At 45.9% G+C, this 20250-nt stretch overlaps 2 protein-coding genes across 3 annotated transcripts in view; one reads left to right on the top strand and one right to left on the bottom strand.

Annotated features, from left to right (window-relative positions):
- slc16a3b (solute carrier family 16 member 3b) overlaps nucleotides 1-2321 on the top strand; it is a 5937-nt gene extending 3616 nt beyond the window's left edge. Inside the window, exon 5 of the mRNA XM_006801629.3 lies at nucleotides 1558-2321. Within this exon, the coding sequence (XP_006801692.2) occupies nucleotides 1558-1859 (302 nt within the window). The 3' untranslated portion in view covers nucleotides 1860-2321. The remainder of the gene's footprint in view (nucleotides 1-1557) is intronic.
- Nucleotides 2322-3498: 1177 nt separating this feature from the next.
- Nucleotides 3499-16639, bottom strand: csnk1db (casein kinase 1, delta b). Of its 2 annotated transcripts, none has more exons than XM_087836997.1 (10): nucleotides 16010-16639; nucleotides 12036-12146; nucleotides 10871-11019; nucleotides 9950-10178; nucleotides 9660-9830; nucleotides 9417-9565; nucleotides 8248-8413; nucleotides 7419-7558; nucleotides 4993-5058; nucleotides 3499-4869 (listed from the first exon to the last, which is right to left on the bottom strand). In XM_087836997.1, the coding sequence occupies exons 1-9, from the start codon at nucleotides 16083-16085 to the stop codon at nucleotides 5008-5010; spliced, it is 1242 nt and encodes a 413-aa protein (XP_087693123.1). In that variant the 5' UTR covers nucleotides 16086-16639; the 3' UTR covers nucleotides 3499-4869; nucleotides 4993-5007. The 2 variants fall into 2 exon arrangements, with proteins under 2 accessions (XP_087693123.1, XP_006801693.1); XM_006801630.3 differs by having other exon boundaries at nucleotides 4993-5063.
- Between the last annotated feature and the right edge of the window lie 3611 nt (nucleotides 16640-20250).

Below are 20250 nucleotides of genomic sequence, written 5' to 3' on the forward strand. Positions count from 1 at the left end.
GCCCACATTTAGAGTAAAATATCTCGTCTGTATAATAACACCTAATCCTCAGATTATCAGTTTAATCTGCATCTCTTCACGTCTGCATGGGAAAATGTCCGAGGACAGGGTTACAACCACCATGTTGCCCTCGATGCAAAACAATATTAATGATAATTATTAAAATAATAGAAAGCTAGCACGGTGGATGGGTTTGTGCTGTGAAGTTTACCACTTAATCACCTGAGCCAACATGAGGAGATCCAGACTGAAAGTGTTTGAGCTTCAGATGCTCTTAAGCTACGCGTTACTGTAATCTGATTACTTTTTTCATGTAACGAGTAAAGTAAGGGATTACTATTGCAAAAACGGTAATTAGATTACCGTTACTTTCCCGTAGGAACGCTGCGTTACTGCGTTACTAAAACCGTGATTTTTTGCGAGAATGTCTCATGACAGTGACGTAAGCGAGTGCGACGTTGGTGACAACAGCTGTGTGCAGATCAACAATGGATCATATATCGAGTGCAGAGAGAGTATGAGCGTGCAGCGTTTAAAGCGTGGAAGTACTGACCTTACTTTGAGTTTGATTCCATAAAAAGTGACAAAAACATTAGTGTCCGTTGTGCGTGGGAAGAAAACTTCTTTTTACAGCAAAAAACCCCTAAACTTCCAAACAAGTACCGAGTAGCTACGACGTAATGGGAAACTCACAGAGAAACTCGCGGATTCTTCCACTGACCGCTGCACACCTGCACCAGGGTAACCCTCCGCCTACCCCACTCCTGCTTTACAGGTGAAAATAGAGCAACAGGACCGCTAGTCTTTGACTTTATTTATTTTCTGCTGTGTTTTACTTGCATCTATTTGAAAGACTGAGTGTAAACACACAAAATATTTTATTTTATGTGCTGGAATGTGCAGAAAATAGGTTTAAATGTTAAACTAATTTCTTCCAGTCAGAGAATGTTGCAGATAATTAAATGTTTGCTTGATGCATAAAGTTAAAAGATTAAAAATAATAAAACAAGTTTTAAAAAGAGACTTTTCCATTTGATTACATTTTGTATGATGATTATGTAGAAAAAGTAGAATTGGGCTGAAAGATCTATCACTTTATCACCTATTCAGGTTGTAAATCGTGTTTTTAAAAAGTAACTAAGTAATTAATTACTTTTGAAAATAAGTAATCAGTAAAGTAACGGGATTACTTTTTGGGGGAAGTAATCGGTAATTAGTTACTGATTACTTTTTTAAAGTAACTTGACCAACACTGCTCTTAAGCTAGCTGTAGCTGTCCCAGCGCTCCCCGAAGAACATCAGCTGTCACGTGTTTTACAGAGATGTTGACTTCGTGTATCTGTTTAAGATAAAACCAAAGATAACAACCCTCGGTGTAACCAGCTTCATCCATAGTCAGTGACAAACACTAGGTCATGTACTCAGCTGCATCTTTCCAACATGCATGGACACAAACCCACCGTTGCATGTGTCCCTTTCTTAGTTTCCTTGTTCTTATAAAGTGATCACGGGGACAATGAACGACATTCATACTAACACTGTTGCACTCTCCACCAGGTCGGCTCCTGGACGCTACCCATCAGTACATGTACGTGTTCCTGTTGGCGGGCTGTGAAGTGACAGTGTCTGCCTTTGTCATTGCCGCCGGGAACTTTCTTTGCATTAGGAGGGAAGATGGACAGGCGAAGATTGAGATGGCCGTAAGCGCCGCTGAGCTGGAGGGCCTCAACCAGGCGGCAGACGAAGAACACGACGGAGGCAAAAAGGAGCAGACGGGAAAAGAAAATGGAAAAGTCCGTGTTGTGAAAGTGCAGGAAGACATGACGGTGACGGAGGCACCAGAAGACACCGGGAACTAACATTAGTATTAGCGAGATAGCATAAATTGTACCAATAATACACAGAAAGAACTGATGCTACGGTAAAAAAAAGAGAGAGCTGACATTTGATCACAAATGTACATCCAAGTGTCTCAGGTTCACTAGCTGCTTTCAGCTGAAATGGCTCTGACGCCCCACACCTGTAAGAGGACTCATCACCAGTTTGTGTAGAATCATCTTTGTAGTTATCGGTCCTCCTCATCTGTAAAAACCTCCTTCAGCTGCTTTCAATCACATCTGCGAGTCTGTGAGCAGATGCAGCTCGTGCTCAGGGTGAAGCTTGACGTGCTAATAAAAGAAAACATGTTGCAGCTCAGTCTGTGGGCTCCTCTGTTTCTTGGTAAACAAGAACAGGAAACATAAAAATGTCTGTTGTGATCCAACATGCCCATAAAAGGCTTCATGATACACTGCTGCTGTTCACCTGCTCGTCTCACTCTGCTGGACAGTCGTCTGTTTCACGTATAAAGTGCTGTTTCTTATTATTTTAATGTGCTGAACCAAACCTGACAATTAAAATATCTGATTAGCTGCTGTCTCCAAGACATTTATTTTCACACTACATGTTTAGATGAGTTTTTCATGTTTGGTAATATCTGACCTTTCTTCATTATGAAACAATAATCACAGAAAGGTCAACACAGATTAGTCGTAATATGAAAGCAGGGTTACTGCAGCCCCGCTCTCAGTGAGCAGTGCTGTGACGTTTCTCAGTTACAATAATGTGACATAACCTCTGTGTTTGGTGTCACTGTGTCTGTAAACATAACTGGAAACATGTAGAGTGGCCCAGTGTTAACAATCCATTCAAAGTTTGCCTGACATCCACTGAGGTCATCAAAGTCTGTCCACCGTCTTCCACTTATCAGGGTCGTGGGGGGCTGGAGCCTATCACAGCTGTCATAGGGCGAGAGGCAGGGTCCACCCTGGACAGGTCGCCGGCCCGTGGCAGGGCCAACACGCAGACAACCATTCACACCGATCCCCACTAACTGCATGTCTTTGTGGGAGGAGGCGGGAGAGAACATGCAGACTCCACACAGAGCCCGGCCTGATGCGATCCCGAGTTCCCTAACCCGGACCTGAACTCAGCACAGTGTAACCACCGTGCTGGCCGTTATCAGAGACAAGTATAAATCAATGATAAGTCTTCAAAGTCAACTTGATGATTTATTGGTGGAAACTTGACAAAAAGCTTTAGAACCTACAAACTGTGCAGTTTGTCCATTTACAGAAAACACTGCAGAAAGATTTTAAACCTCTGACCTCACGTTGACATTTCTACTCCCTCTCAAGGATCCTTACATCAGCACTGTGAAGACAAAGTGAACTTACCTATAATACATGTAGTATATTATATGATAGCTCAAGCTGCCCAGTTATTCCCCCTCCTACATGTGTTTGGAGCGACACCCTGACTTTTGCTGCACTACAAACTTTGATGTTGTTTCAGCTCCTGATGCTGTTGCAGAGCTGCTCTGTGTGACTCAGACCAACATCAGAGCGCACACTGCTGCAGCGCCATCTGTTCTCCTGGCTCATGTGTACAGAGATGTGAGGCTACACACTGCAGAGCGTAGCAGAGCGCACAGGTCCACATCAAAAACACAACAGAGCCTTTTCACAGCAGAGATGGAGCTTTATTACAGTCGACTGTCAGACGCATTCATATAAAAACCCAATGCACTAGTTCTGGAAAAAGAGGCACACACTCTGGTTGGTGCAGACGGTGCTGTCACAGCACCAGGATGAGTCCTTCAGCTTCTCATGTGTTGCCCTTAAGGAGGCGCAGCGACTCCTGAGTCATGTTCAGACTCTTCTCCACTGGTACGTCACAAAAACCCAAACACACTTTAATATTATAAATGTTTCACAGTGCAGAAACAATACGAACTCAAAAGTAAGAATATTATATATACAGTGAAAGAACTTTTGGTGAAATGATGTGTTGAGAAACCTGGGACGCTCGGGGGAAACCCAACCCCTGCAAAGGTGTCTTCTTAAGTTTAACTCACACTCAGGTTTGTATCCAGACGCCTGCGATGCATCGAAACGTGCTCTGTGAAAATCTTTTGTGTTACATTTAGCCTTTTATTCCCAAAGTCAGTCCCTACACCAAATCAAGACAACCTTCTGCTCTCCCGGGTGCGTCTAACATCTTCGCTCTGCCCAAACAACCGGCTCCACGCTGCAGGAGAAACAAGGACATCAGCTCATCTACACCCCTGCAGCTCATTTACTAACTTGCAATAAGATAAAGATGTTAGCGTCGCCACCATAGCAGCATAGCTATGTTACAGCTAGCCTGCTAACTTTAGCACTTTAAAAATCCTGTTTAAAAACAACAACAAAAAACAGTGCTGAGATTTACCTGCCAGCTTGAATAAACTAAAAACAGTACATGAGTGATTTTTAGCCAACGGTAAAAACAGATGGAAAACAGCGTGCAGCTGTAAATGTGATGTCATGCTATAAGCTGGCCTCTCAGCTGCTGTCTCGGGGCTGATGCTAGCTCACATACACGAGCAGCAGGATGCCTGCTTTAGAGTTACTCGCTAACACAGCTGAATCAATCAGAGCGTGTGGGGACGGCTGTCGGCGACAACACGAACAAATGAGACGAAATGAAAACTGAACGTGTGAACAGTGCGCCCGCCCTCAGACCGAGACGCTCCCATTCAGAGTTCTCACTGACAAACCGTCCAGTGAGGAAGGCTGATGCAGCGGTCCGTGAGGTCCTCATGGTTTGGATCAGCCTGCTGCGGTGCCGGGTCAGCCCTGATAAACTAGTTCAAGGGGCCCCAAAAGAGCCCTGAAAACCAACAGTCTGGATTCAGACCACAAAGGTAAATGGAAAAGCATCAGAGGGTCAGTCTGTGACTGGAGCCGTAGACGTTATGGTGGAGATCAGGGCTCGGACTGCTTGTATTGTTGGTGCTCAGTGAGGAGCTCGTAGCTGGAGACCAGAGGATGGTACCTCAGACACCACCTGACGGAGACAGAGCAGCAGCCAGTGTCAGAACAGACCATGATGCTCCAAAACAGCCGCCGTCCGACCGAGACAGCAGGCTGAAGAGCTGCAAACACGGTGAGAACACTGGGAGGGACTTACCCCGCGCTGCCGCCGTCACACGAGGACATGGCGAGCGTCTACTTGGTGTGATGCTCGTAGGGAATGCTATTCTGAGGTTGAGGGAAGAGAGAGAACAGAGTCAATATGTCAGAATCCAAACACACAACTCAGCAACAAGACATCATCACACAGGCAAAGGATTACAGGACAACAAGTACCAGCTTACAGAAAAATTACTGCAATACTGCTACACTACTACTGTACTGCTACTGTAATACTGCACTACTGCTGCACTACTGCTGTACTACTGCTGCACTACTGCTGTACTACTGCTGTACTACTGTACTACTACTACTGTACTACTGCTGCAATACTACTGCTGCAATACTGCTGTACTACTGCTACAATACTACTGTACTACTACTACTGTACTACTGCTGTACTACTGCTGTACTAATGCTGCAATACTAATGCTGCACTACTGCTACAATACTGCTGCACTACGGCTGCACTACTGCTGTAATACTGCTGCACTACTGCTGTGCTACTGCTGTACTACTGCTGTAATACTACTGCTGCAATACTGCTGTACTACTGCTACAATACTACTGTACTACTGTACTACTACTACTGTACTACTGCTGTACTACTGCTACAATACTACTGTACTACTACTACTGTACTACTGCTGTACTACTGCTGCACTACTGCTACAATACTGCTGCACTACTAGTGTAATACTGCTGTACTACTGCTGTACTAATGCTGCAATACTAATGCTGCACTACTGCTGCAATACTGCTGTACTACTGCACTACTGCTGTAATACTGCTGTGCTACTGCTGCACTACTGCTGTACTACTGCACTACTGCTGTAATACTGCTGCACTACTGCTGTACTACTAGTGTAATACTGCTACAATACTGCTGCAATACTGCTACAATACTGCTGCACTACTGCTGTACTACTGCTGCACTACTGCTGTACTACTGCTGCACTACTGCTGTACTACTGCTGCACTACTGCTACACTACTGCTGCACTACTGCTGTAATACTCCTGCAATACTGCTGTAATACTGCTGCACTTCTGCTGTACTACTGCTGTAATACTGCTGCACTACTGCTGTAATACTGCTACAATACTGCTGTAATACTGCTGCACTACTGCTGTAATACTGCTGCACTACTGCTGTAATACTGCTGCAATACTGCTGTAATACTGCTGCACTACTGCTGTAATACTGCTGCAATACTGCTGCACTACTGCTGTAATACTGCTGCAATACTGCTGCACTACTGCTGCAATACTGCACTACTGCTGTAATACTGCTGCAATACTGCTGCACTACTGCTGCACTACTGCTGTACTACTAGTGTAATACTGCTACAATACTGCTGCAATACTGCTGTAATACTGCTGCACTACTGCTGTACTACTGCTGCAATACTGCTACACTACTGCTGTACTACTAGTGTAATACTGCTGCACTACTGCTGTACTACTGCTGCACTACTGCTGTAATACTGCTGTAATACTGCTACAATACTGCTGCACTACTGCTGTAATACTGCTACAATACTGCTGCACTACTGCTGTAATACTGCTGTAATACTGCTACAATACTGCTGCACTACTGCTGTAATACTGCTGCAATACTGCTGCACTACTGCTGTAATACTGCTGCACTACTGCTGTAATACTGCTGTAATACTGCTACAATACTGCTGCACTACTGCTGTAATACTGCTGCACTACTGCTACACTACTGCTGTAATACTGCTGTAATACTGCTGTAATACTGCTACAATACTGCTGTAATACTGCTACAATACTGCTGTAATACTGCTGTAATACTGCTACACTACTGCTGTACTACTGCTGTAATACTGCTACAATACTGCTACACTACTGCTGTAATACTGCTGCACTACTGCTGTAATACTGCTGTAATACTGCTACAATACTGCTGTAATACTGCTACAATACTGCTGCACTACTGCTGTAATACTGCTACAATACTGCTGCACTACTGCTGTAATACTGCTACAATACTGCTGCACTACTGCTGTAATACTGCTGTAATACTGCTACAATACTGCTGCACTACTGCTGTAATACTGCTACAATACTGCTGCACTACTGCTGTAATACTGCTGCACTACTGCTGTAATACTGCTACAATACTGCTGCACTACTGCTGTAATACTGCTGTAATACTGCTACAATACTGCTGTAATACTGCTGCACTACTGCTGTAATACTGCTGTAATACTGCTGCACTACTGCTGTAATACTGCTACAATACTGCTGCACTACTGCTGTAATACTGCTATAATCCTGCTGAAAACCCAAACAAGCCCAGCTTTGTCGTCGGGCGTTCCTGCGTGCTCAGGTCACATGACATATTCAGTGAGTCTCATGCTGTTGGGTCACACAGACTAGGAGCAGAGGGAGTGTTGTACCTGTGAGGTGGACATGCGGGAGGTGTCCTGTCGCCCGGTCAGATCGGAGGATGACACGTTGATCGGAGCGCCGCGGTGCAGCCTCATGCTAACCTTTCGCTCACGCTCCATCCCGGACACTTGTCGAGGAGACGTGTTAGCTGGAGACCAGAAACACATCGTACTGTGAGATGACTGAGTCCATGTTTCAAAGACTGACTGCAAAGAGTTCATGTTAACCTGTACACGCTTGCACCGTGTCACAGTAACATCACCTGAACCGTTAAAGAAAAGACAAACGAAGTGAGAGCACCATCACCTCCATCAAGGAGCCAGCTACACAACAGCTGACAGATCATCAGCTGATACGCTGAGGTCACTGAAGCCACAGCAACACTACAGCAGCTCCTCTTCGTCTACAGAACATGCGCACTGCATATAAACACGTCTGGACACCAGATTCCTACAGAGTTATGATCTGAGTGCACCAGGATCAGCTCTATAAGTTCTACATCGTGTTTTTTTGTTTATTCTTTGGTGTTATTTCAGCTGACAGCGTCTAAGCTGACAGGCAGGAGAAAGGAACAAAAGGACGGAGAAAATAGAACAAAATCTAATAAAAGGATGGAGTACAAACAGAAATGCACAACGCTGCACCTGTAAGAAAAACCAACACAGAGCATCTGGAACACAGAAATATGAAAGTGCACAGACACACGTACCAACGATCTCCTTGTGGTGCGTGTGGAGGAGAACGCCGTCCTCTGCCGAGGTTGTTTCCTACAGTCTTTGCGTATTTGGGACGCTTACATGTGATCTAACGATGCTAACGCAGCTGGAGTGAACTGACCTGTCTGTGAGGTGGGTGTTAGCGGGGTGGGCACTGTTCCCTCCTGGGTCCCTCGGGGGCGCCCGGGCGCAGCAGGGACTCTGGCCCCGGGGTTCCTGCTGTGCCTCAACCGGTCGTCCCGATCCCGACGCTCCCTTTCTGCTTCCTCTGCTGCACGGTTGGCTCCCTTCAGCAGGTCACAGAAGATCAGATTATGGACCCGACTGAGACTCTGCGGGTTTATTAGCCTCTGCACGCACGCTAACCCTGCACTGTGACCATCGCGCGCACTTTGGCCCGGCACAGATCAGTTTATGCTCAGCAGGCTTCTGTACTTTCTGCACTAATGCGTGCGCTCGTGCAGGAGCTCTCTGTTACAAAGACGCCATCACAGGACCACGAACCAGCCTCCACACACTCATCTTACTAATGTGACAGGCTCGCCGTCCTGGTTTGTCGCCAACATGGACGACTGACAGGGCGGGACTTCCACCAGCTCTGGTCTAAAGCAAAGTAACGACCCTCACAGTCCACGCCGAGACATCTGAACCTGAAGTATCGACTAAAACTATGACATGATCCAAACTCACAGCCCTGTTACAAACTGCAGAGCTGCTCTTTAACCCTGTGTTCATGTCTATGCACAGTTTTAATACCTCTTTACATGTGAACAGTCGGCCATAATTAGAGGCGTGGCTGCTTTGAGTGACAGGTGGATGCTGACCTGTTACACCTCACTGAGCTGCACCCGGCAGCTGTCAGCAGGACTCAAACAACCATCGCAGATCATTTCTAAATGTTTAACACACAATAACAAACCAGCAGCTAACAAACGAGGAGGAGACGAGCCCTGTTTGTCAGTCTGGTCCCCGTGTGTGATGCATCCTAGCAGGTCACTAAACATGTCGCCGTCCTGTGTAAACAGACGCAGCAGAGCGCTCGCGTGCAGCAGACGACCTGCTGTGTCAGGAGACTGTTTGCTTCAGGCTGACGTCTGTTTCTTTAACGTTAACTAATAAAGATTTCAGCTACTTTCAGTGTTGCCCTCACAGTAAAAACGGCCTCGAGGTCATCCTTGTTGTGTTTCGGCACTAAAGAAAAAAACGATATCGCAGCTCCAACATCTCAGACCACAGGATGGAGTCACGCCTGTTTAATGTTGTCCTGCTTCTCTGACAGCTGATACTCACAAACTTCAGCATGTTCCAGTCGAACACGTAGTCGTAGGAGAAGCCCTGTCTGTGGAACAGGTTTCTGAAGAGCTGCCGTAAGTACGAATAATCGGGCTTGTCGTCGAAGCGCAGGGAGCGACAGAAGTTCAGATAGGTGGCGAACTCGGCTGTGACAGAGTGGAAACAGACATGTTTGAGCCGACGTGCAGCTGGGATCACACGGCTTCAAATCAAGGAAAGCTCTGAAGACTGCAAACTCACAGGGGTAGCCTTTGCACAGCACCTCGATGGGCGTGGACATCTTCTTCTCACTGATGCGTTCGTACTTCTGCCTCTTGGTAGCGGCCTTCAGCCCCTGCCACGGCAGCGAGCCCAGATTGAAATACATGAGGACGTATCCCAACGACTCAAGGTCATCGCGCCTCGACTGCTCTGTGGAGACAACGAGCGGAAATAAAGACGATGAAGAGGAGACGGGTTTCACTACAGAGTATCTCAGGCGGGATAAGGAGGAGCAGGAGTGCGTGGCGGACGACAAACAGGCTCGTTACCGATCCCAAGATGAGTGTTGATTGAGGCGTAGCGGGCGGTGCCAGTCAGGTTCTTGTTCTCGCGGTATGGGATGTGCTGGTGCGTGCGAGCGTCTCGGTACTTTTTAGCCAGACCAAAGTCAATAATGTACACCAAGTTGCCCTTTTTGCCCAGTCCCATCAGGAAGTTGTCCGGCTTCACGTCTCTGTGAATGAAGTTCTTTGAGTGGATGTACTCGATGCGACTGATCTGCAGGGGACCACAAACAAAGAGACAGATCAGGTCCAGTGCAGCTCGTGTCTGCACCCGGCTTCATGCATGCATGCACGTGTGTGTGTGTGTGCGTGTGCACGTGTGTGTGCACGTTCATGTGTGTGTGCGCACGTTCGTGTGTGTGTGTGTGTGTGCGCACGTTCGTGTGTGTGTGCGCGCACGTTCATGTGTGTGTGTGCACGTTCATGTGTGTGTGTGTGTGTGCACGCGTGCACGTTCATGTGTGTGTGTGTGTGTGCACGCGTGCACGTTCATGTGTGTGTGTGCACGCGTGCACGTTCATGTGTGTGTGTGCATGTGTGTGCACGTTCGTGTGTGTGCGTGCACGTGTGTGTGCACGTTCGTGTGCACGTTCGTGTGTGTGCGTGCACGTTCATGTGTGTGTGCGTGCACAATCATGTGTGTGTGTGTGCACGTTCATGTGTGTGTGTGTGAGAGCAGCAGGTGCGTGTGCACGTGTGTGCACGTTTGTGTGCGTGTGCACGTTCATGTGTGTGTGTGCACGTGTGTGCACGTTCATGTGTGTGTGTGTGTGAGCAGCAGGTGTGTGTGCACGTTCGTATGTGTGTGCACGTTCGTGTGTGTGCACGTTCGTGTGTGTGTGTGTGCACGTGTGTGTGCACGTGTGTGTGCACGTTCGTGTGCACGTGTGTGTGTGAGCAGCTCACCATCTGGTCAGCGAGCAGCAGCACCGTCTTCAGGCTGAACTTGCGGGAGCAGAAGTTGAAGAGATCCTCCAGGCTGGGTCCCAGCAGCTCCATCACCATCACGTTGTAGTCGCCTTCAGCTCCACACCACTTGATTGTTGGGATGCCCACTGCAACCACACAGAAACAAATGCGTCTGCAGTCACTGTCTGATGGTTTCTCCTGCTGGCAGCGTCTCCACTGTCACCGCCTCCTGTGCTGCTCAGAATAAGCACACAGTGATGAAGGGCGCGTCCTCGGGGGTAACAAAGTGCTCCTGCTCTGATACTGAAACCTTCACTCACACTCAGCAGGGCTCGTGAGGCCCACACCCACGTCACAAAGTGTGATTCTGTCCTACTTCACTCCCTCCTTTAAATGTGGCGCTGACAAAATGAAAACTGGCCTACTTGTGTATTTGTCTGGGCAGTCATTCCCACGCTCTAAAGGAAACTCTGCAGCATCTCTGCAGTGTGCAAAGCCCACATGTGCCTGCAGGCAATCCTGACACTGGCCTGACCTGGATCAAGGATGTTACCTCACAGGCTTACATCACATCCCATGAGTGCTGTTGGTGCATCCACCACCTACACCAGCCACATGAAGGTCTGTCCTGTCCTTCTGTGGACCCGTCTCACAGACTGCAGAGGGAGACCTGGAAGAGCTGGACTAGCTGGTGCTGTCCGATGCTCCCAGCACTGACACGGACATGAAGGAAGAGCTCAGCAGTGTGGAATGCCGCAGATTCACAGTGTTTGACTTTCTCAGTGATAATCCTGAACTGAAACGAACTTTGTGTTAAACTCTGATCATCACTGCTGTGAGCCGTGCACCGAGCTAAGGCTGCTACATCCAACCCACGGGACAGTCGAGGCGTGGACACAGAAGCCTTCTGTGCTAAACCGCAGCACAGCGGTGGTCCACAGCTCACTGAGGTCATTCAACATGACCTTGTGTTTGTTTGGTGACTAATGGGATCACTGCAACGACAGGCAGGTGTCCATCATATTACACGTGGAGGAATAAAGAGAGCAGAGAGTGGGAGCAGGAAACGAGTCCTGCAGGAAACGAGTCCTGCAGGAAACGAGTCCTGCAGGAAACCGTGACAGACTGCATGAGAACGAAGACACAGACAGACTGTGGTCACCTCCTCCTTGCATCATCTTGTAGATCTTGCTCTCGATGTGGAGCTGCGGATGTTTCGTCTTCACACATTCTAACTTGATCGCAACTTCTTCTCCCACTGAGATGTCTGTGCCTGGAAAAGACCAACAAGGATACATATTAATACACACAGTGACACACACAGGTATAATGGAAGCTAAAGTTGCTATACATCAATGCAACTGTTATAGCCCAAATTTTAATCATATGTCTGCATTAAGTCCATAGTAACTACATTAATTGCAAAAAAGTGCAATAAACTACAAAAGAATTGAAAATCGTTTTTTTTTTTTTTTTTTTTTTTTTTTACATACATTTCTACTTGGAGAAATTTAAGAGGTTTATCCCTCAAAACTTTAAATACAAAGTTGCAAAAAATAGTTTCCAACAACAGGAAATTTATTTTGAGTGTCTTCATAGTTTTATTTTGGAGATACAGCAATTTTTATACACTGCAGGAAAAACAAAAAAACAATCCTATGATGCAAATTTGTAAAGAAAACAGCATCAAAATAAACTATTTCCAGCAGTGCAATTTGAGTTCTGAACATCACAGCAACTATTCAGAAAAGTCAAACATGACTTATAAAAACACCAGTATAGGCTTTTAAGGCCTACAAGTAAAAAAAACAACAACTACATTTCCACAAAATGACGTCACTTCCGGTTTCGGGCAGGAAATGGCAGACATGCGATAGTTCGCGCTGACGTCTGTTTCAATGTGGGAAGTGTTACGAACAGCTGATCGGATCGTCAAAGCGTGTTTCTGGAATATTATGTTTTTGTTGCTGCAAGTGCTTTTTATGCAGTTTTTGCAAAGCTATATGTGGAAGGAAACTGTGACCGAGGACAAGCTGATGGCATAAGATGTAAGTACAACTCCTCCGGTTTCATATGCAAAAAAAAGAAAATATTGCGCTAGCTCACGTGGTTGCAGAGCTACAGGGATTTAAAAATAGTTACGCAAAACGGAGCGTGCTGCTCCGACCGGCTTTAAAGGGTTAACTGAGACAAAAAACGATGCTGTACTCATGCAATGATTACTGTGTAACTACATTTCCCTGTAACTTCAATCCTTCTCATAGCTGGGCTGTGGAAGCTGCCATGTTACCTCGCCATCTTGGGTACAGAGGCAAGGATGGACATGCTGCGTCACCGAATCGTGTTTTACGTATGTGGTGAGAACCCAGCAGAACAGTCTGAATGCTCATGCACGTGTGAGCGTCCACCGATGTGAGCGCTGACAGCTAACAGCTGCAAACACAGCAGTATCACTGCTGCCATCTGGTGGTGAGATTTCACACCCAGTAACTTCAATAAGTGCCAGTGGCATCACAGCTGTGGAAAAACAAAGACACATTTCCACACAGTATTTTCATTAACACACGAACAGATCAGGATGGTACAGAATGTTTGGTGTTCCACACGTTCCACATTATCTCCTGTGGATAAATCCTGAGCTCCACCGCAGTCTCAGACTTTTCTAACAGGCGAGTTCAGTCTTACAGGAAACCAGACCGGCTCACGTTCAGCCGACTCTCCCGACTATGGAGAGAAACACGTGGAAACCTGCGTCCACACACTATCATTTTCACTGGGACAACAGCTGCTCCCCCATCAGGTGTGTTCATATGACCCCACTATGAGCTCCAACCACTCATTTTAAGATAAGTGTGACTATTATCTTTAGCTCTGGCACAATGACACCTCTGACTGTCAGTAGCTAGCAGAGACACAAATCCAGCCTCAGGGGTCACCAGCAGCAGTAACAGGCCAACCCCTGCAGGCCCCCCGAGGACGGACAAAACCAGGCGCCTTCTGAACAGGGTCAGGGTGACCTTTGTTTGAAGCACTCTCTCCTCACACTAGCACAGAGGGTTTAGACTTTTACATAATGCAATCCAGTCCAAAAGGTTACATTTAAAATACTTACTGTGGTAACTGATGTAAGGATGTCTCGTACCTCACAATGAGCGATACACACGATTAGCAAACACAGCGTGCTGGACGAGACAAAGTCTTCTAGCTCAGCATGCAAGTGAAGACTAAGCTTCTATCATATCAGGCAGCATCTAATGCTGAGGCTGCTGGGCCTCGACCACCACCTCAGCATTTGTGAGCTCGCTGTGATGCAGACATCAGTAACTTTGTGGTTCAGTCTGAGTGAAAGTTGTGTTTTTGATCACATGTGCGTGTGTTTGTTGAAACGGTGCTGCTTGCTGACCCATGAGTGCTGTCTGTTTCACTGTAGGTGGTAACTTCTGTCTGAACCCCGCCTCCCTAAAATAAATTCAAGATGGCAGCCGCCCAGATGTTAAAATTCAAGCTACAACCATCTTTTTATACAGTCTTTGTTCATATTAGTGGCTGACTGGCATATTAGATACAGTCAGTGTGTCCTGGCTCACACTGGTGCCACTCCCTCAACCATTGATGTTATGGGCTGTGGTCACAGTGGGCAACCCTTTGAACAGCATAGACTGAAGAAATTCCCACACGGAGTGGACAGTGTGGCTGTACGGATACATACATGTGTAACACAAAGGCTAACAGATATGTTCCGCATTAAGACCTGCGCAGTAGACGGGCTTAACGTAGTGGTTCTGAACCTTGTTGGAGGTACCAAACCCCACCAGTTTCATATGCGCATTCACTGAACCCCTCTTTAGTGAAAAATAAAATGTCATTTTTTTCAAATTCAAGACATAGATACGTTTTTTACTGGTGCACAAAATGAGCCGTGCATGTCACAGCGGAGGCTCTGCCGAACCCCTAGGGTTCGATCGAACCCAGGTTAAGAACTGCTGGCTTAACGTCTACCAGCAACTGCTCACATGGCCAAACCAACTCACCGGACAATTACATCCATGCTCTTTGGTTCTGTCCACCAGTTCAGAAGTTGTGGCGCGAGATATGTGAAGACTTATCAAAGTGTCTGAAATGTAACATTCCAACTTCCAACGGCTGCCCCTCTGTTGGTCTTCTTGGTCTCTTGTGTTCTGAGGGCCTCTGGATGTCTGGAGTTTGGATCTCCTCCATACCTGCTTCATGCCCTGGAGGACGGGGCTGTGGCCCCCCCACACCCTCTAGCAGATCATTACATGAAGGAACCTTTTAAAAACAAGTGCGTCCATGCTCACAGGTGTACACACGGGTGATCACACACAAACTACACCCTTTTTGGCTCCTACCTCAAAGCACACTGTGCTGTCGATCTTACGTGCTGCACAATAATGTTTAATATTTAGTATTTACTGTTATATTCCCATAGATCATTGTGATGATGTTGTTTATTCTATTGCTCTTTTTCTTTGCTTGTTTTCTCTTTTTTCTTTCTCAACAGGTGATCCAGGTGATTGATAGATGTGTTTTTTGTGTTTGTTTTGTTGGTTTTTGCCTTTTATCACCGTCCCTCTTCCCCGCTCTTTTTCTTTCCCCCTTTCTTTTCCCCAGTCATGACTGTCCTGTGTGTAGCAAGTGAAAATAAAATAAACAATAAAAGCAAAGGTGAATCAAATAGAGGCAAGGCTGGGACGGTCCATTTGGTAAAGTAAATCCGTTGGGCATCTTTCTTTGCCTTTAGACAATAATTCTGATGCAAAAGAACCAAACGGGACAGACAGAGAAAAAAGAAAAAGGACCTGCGCAGTACACACAGTAACAGTACACACAGTAACAGTACACACAGTAACAGTACACACTCTTCCTTGTTTTGTTCCTTGTTGTTTCCGTACTTTCTGGTTATTGTATCATTTCCCCCTGTGACCCACCTTGTGTTTCTGCCGTTACACTAACTGCGCTGTCGTGGGTGGGGGGCTGCAGGGTCACCACACACACGGGGTAACAAACAGTAAATATCACGTAGACCCGGAAGTCCTGCAGCGGTGACCTGATCTTCACTTTGTGAAGCGCAGCAGTGTTTTGAACGGCACGTTTCAGGTGACAGCTTCCACTCACCTAAGTAGATGTCCCCGAAGGACCCGCTCCCGATCTTCCTGCCCAGCCGGTAGCGGTTGCCCACTCTGAGCTCCATGTCCGCGGTGCTCTTTGACACAGTCTCCTTATCTTAGTTACGAAGCACTTCTCCTGCTGTATGAAGGGATATTAGAGCTTTGAGCCCGTCGGTGTACACAGCCCGGTCCCCTTCGATCTCTTCCTGTAACAGCGCAGGTTTCACCATCCCCTTTTTCTCTTTCTGACCACCGGAAGTCTGTAATATCGGTATGGCCCGGTACCGTGAAACGCGTAGTCTATGCTCTCCGTAGTTTGGGGGGCACCGTGATCCCAAACTTAACGATGGACTCCGATTACTCTGATCCAACTCCAGACAGCTGAACGGGTACGCGGCGTCTCCCAGTCTGTGAAAGCTGTCACTCGCTGCTGACGTCACTTCCCCTAGCAACTACAGGCAGATGTGGAAAAAACATGTCAACGTGAACTCTCGACACTTACTCACACGTCCTCATACAGACACGGGAAACCCAGACACACTTTGGAGCGCTGGATCGGTGACTATACGGAAGCAGAGCGCGGGAAGCCGCTCGCTCTTATCACGGTTCATGTTGCTTCTTTGGGTCGAACAGACAATAACAGCGTTACTGTGGTGAATGTTTGCGGCCACGCCCACAAGTCTGTTGCTGTTTTCTGATTGGCTCAATGTGGACCGACCACGGGTTTTTTTTCATTGGCTGTTAGGAAGCTTCTCACGTGGCAGGAGTGTGTTTTTAAAGTTAGGTAACCCGCCCTCACGTGTACGCCAATGCGCTGTCTGCATGCTGCATTCAAGTCCTGTCAGAATGCGTGTTTTTATGGCTTCATCCCGCCTCACAGGTCACAGGATGAGCTTTAAATATAAAATACATTTTGGGTGAAAATACTCCACGTGAAGGGTCCATGTAAAAGAAGAAAAAACCCAAATGACTGTTGACAACACAAGAAATGCAAAAATTAGCCAAGTAATGCATCAAAGTTATGGCTGAGTTATAACACCATGGCAACGTAATAATAATCATATAATGACAAATTATATATATTTTTAAAATGTATTTTCCATGGCTGACAGCTATAAAATAGATCTTACAGTCAGTGCAGATTTGAGGGTGAATGTCTGCAGCTCTGTGAGTTGCTCAGCGAGCCAACATCCCGTGGATGCTCCGAGGAATCACCCAGGAACAAAATGCTAACTTTTTACTCTCTATTTCAAACTGTGACAATAACTCACTCAAGGACAGAATGTACAGGTGATCATAGGGCCAAACAAATACAGTATATTGGCATACTTTTGTTTCTGTTTAAAAAGTCTTTTAACTTTATACTTAGTAAGATAAAGTAATGCATTTTAATTACACAAAGGTGACAAATACTCTCTCATAACCAAAACGCTGCTGCTGGCTGTGTGGGACATTTAGATATAGATCCTGGTGTAAAATCAGCATCTTTCATGTTGTTCTCAGTATATTGTTGCAGGGCTCACACAGGCAGCTGTACAGGGCTGAACACCTCAGCTCAGCGGGTGTGTAGGATATTGGACTAACGATCTTTAATTACATCATGATCATCATGTTCAATTCTTAAACTCCGGCTCCCACAGGGTGTCTTTTGTCTCTTTCCTTCACCCAAAGATGCACATGATCAGTAGTGAGTCAAAGAGCTTAAGCGAGGACTCCCAGTAGGGCTGAAAGGACCTGGGACTCTCCACCGTTTGGTCTGAGAGCTGAAGAAGCTTCTTTAACGAGAGGTGAAACTTCACGAAACATCCAGTCGCTTTCTTTCCAAACTCCTCACACTGTGCCAAACAGTTTTTAGTGCAGTTAAACTTCGGGGTCACTGGATATCTGTACACATGTTCATAAACAGTGATGCTAATAGAGCTGTTAAATTATGACTTGGTCTTATGCAATTAATTTGCAGCTTGCAAAAAATGAGTCATAAATATCTGTATTAATATATTTATTACAACATTTCTTCCATATGTACGAGAAGGGTGTCACGTCCCCAGAGCTTAGTCCTGGCCATAAAGCAGGTAAAATAAATATTGAACAAAGTATCGAGCAAAGGTTTTGTACAAAATATTAAATACATTTCAGTACAGGCGTCATGTTAACAGCATAAATACATTTACTTGGAAATTGGTGACATGTTCAATACTGATTTTACCTGCTGTATTGGAGCCTATCCAGAGCTTGCAACCCCCCCCCCCCCAGAATATCATCTTCAGGGAAGGATGAGATGAAGCAGCTCTCTGAGTCAACGAGTGGGTCTCTGATCTTCCAGATTAGGATCGTTGAGCTTCAGTAGAGGTTAGATGACATCCATGTGGAGATTTTAAGCATAAAGCTAACAAGTGATTGTAGGAGGAGCTGGGTGAAGACTTTGGTACTGAGATAAAGTTCAGCATGGACGCATGGCGGCAGATGATGTCACCAAGCGGGAGCATATAGATGGTGAAGAGAAGGAGTCCAAGCACAGAAGCTCAAGTTCTGCTGAAGAATCAGGAGAGTAGCAGTGAGGCCAAGATGGCTGCTTATACATGAGAGAAATATGAGAAACAGGGTCGAGGCTGCAGAAAGATGCAGGAGGCCCAGAGTCCACGACAATGACAAGGTCCCGGACTTCCACACAGGTGGATTTCCTTCATTCCTAAGAAAATAAAACAGCTCACTACTCTTTTGCAAAGGTCTCTGCAACAGCACCTGCATACAAGCAAACTGCAGGTTCCAGTTTTTCACACAAAAGGCACGACACACAATCACAGTGGCAAAGGTGCCACACTCCATTACTATAGTAAGTATACTTACTACCCAACGATCCAGCAGAGACCGAAGGGTTGCCACCGCCTCAAGTCGTGACCACAAATGAGGATATCAGGAACAGGTGTGTGATTACACACACCTGTTCAGCAGGCCCCATTTCTCACCATAACCAACCCATGCACACACACACGTGACTGCTTAGAGGAGAGGGCCACACAGAAAATGATGAGCCAGCAAGGTGACATCGTCAGGGCCCACGCCTGGCTTTCTGAGGGGGCACAGCGCAGGTAGACATGGTGTTCATACTACACACTGGATTTAATCAGTTTCTGTTACTCTCTGGCTTCTTCCACAATCTGATCCTGTCCTCCTGTTATTATTGTATCTTTAACTTACAATATAAAGCACCTTGAGGAGACTGCTGTTGTGGTTTGGTGCTATATAAATAACATTTAATTGAATTTAACTGAACTACAGCTGCCTCTCTATATCGTCTCTATATGTCTCTCATAGACCTTCTTAAAGAAACAGAAGAAACTGGTAAGTATCAGACCAGCAGGCTTTCCAGTGGCTAATTAGAGCTGGACCGAAAAGCAACCGTCAGTATCAGTGATATCAGTGAGATGAAGTGCCTGCAAAGAGCCCGGAGTATTATAATAAACAATACACACCACAAAATCAACTGATTTAATTGTCGACTTAATAATGTTTACTTATGTATTAATTTAAATGTGTATTTGTGTTCTGTAAGCAGCAAACAACAATTATAAATCATCTTCAGTGTTGGACGCAGGATGAGGGCTTCACCCATTTCTGTTTGTTTGTTTGGTGTTATGCTGACACCTGCTGGATGCATAATGTAGGAACTCCGTCAGCTCTGAGCCATCTGTAACTTATTATTATTTATTTATTGCATAGGCTCAGATTAAACCCACATGCAGTTCATTTAGTGTTCAGTTATGTTTGAATCAGTGGACTTTGAGGAGTTTTTATTACAAAAAAAAGTCCAAATACTTTGACTGCCCAGTGTTTGGCTTGGCTCTACTCCCAGAGCTCAACACAGAAGCATGTGGATACGTTCACTTTCTACACTTTTCTCAGACGGGCATGAACATCTTCACATGTTTCTCTCTTGTTTAAACTCTCAAAGTTCAAACCTTTGTAGACAAATGAGTCCAGTATTATAGGATGAAACCAAAGATCAAACCGTGTTTTCAGGTCCAGAACATGAGAACAGAGCAGCTGCCAGAGGATTCAGCATTAATGAATCATTAATGAATCATTAACGAATCATTAATGATTCATTAATGAATCATTAATGATTCGTTAATGATTCGTTAATGAATCATTAACGAATCATTAACGAATCATTAATGAATCAATGGTACAGAAGCAGAGGAAGCAAGAAGAATGAGTTGAGTAACGTTTGACTTATCTGACTGTTTT

The sequence above is a fragment of the Neolamprologus brichardi genome, unplaced genomic scaffold (assembly GCF_056152115.1).
Source record: "Neolamprologus brichardi isolate AB-2024 unplaced genomic scaffold, ASM5615211v1 NODE_ptg000038l+_length_1369362_cov_1, whole genome shotgun sequence".
NCBI classification, from domain to species: domain Eukaryota; kingdom Metazoa; phylum Chordata; class Actinopteri; order Cichliformes; family Cichlidae; genus Neolamprologus; species Neolamprologus brichardi.

What these genes read in the sequence shown, in the direction of transcription:
- csnk1db (XM_087836997.1), bottom strand. Translation starts at nt 16,085, where the DNA reads ATGGAGCTCAGAGTGGGCAACCGCTACCGGCTGGGCAGGAAGATCGGG. An exon ending in CTTCGGGGACATCTACTTAG is followed by an intron (nt 12,147 to 16,009) that starts GTGAGTGGAAGC and finishes GGTCTTTTCCAG; the next exon opens with GCACAGACATCTCAGTGGGA. An exon ending in TGCTGCTCGCTGACCAGATG is followed by an intron (nt 10,179 to 10,870) that starts GTGAGCTGCTCA and finishes GGTCCCCTGCAG; the next exon opens with ATCAGTCGCATCGAGTACAT.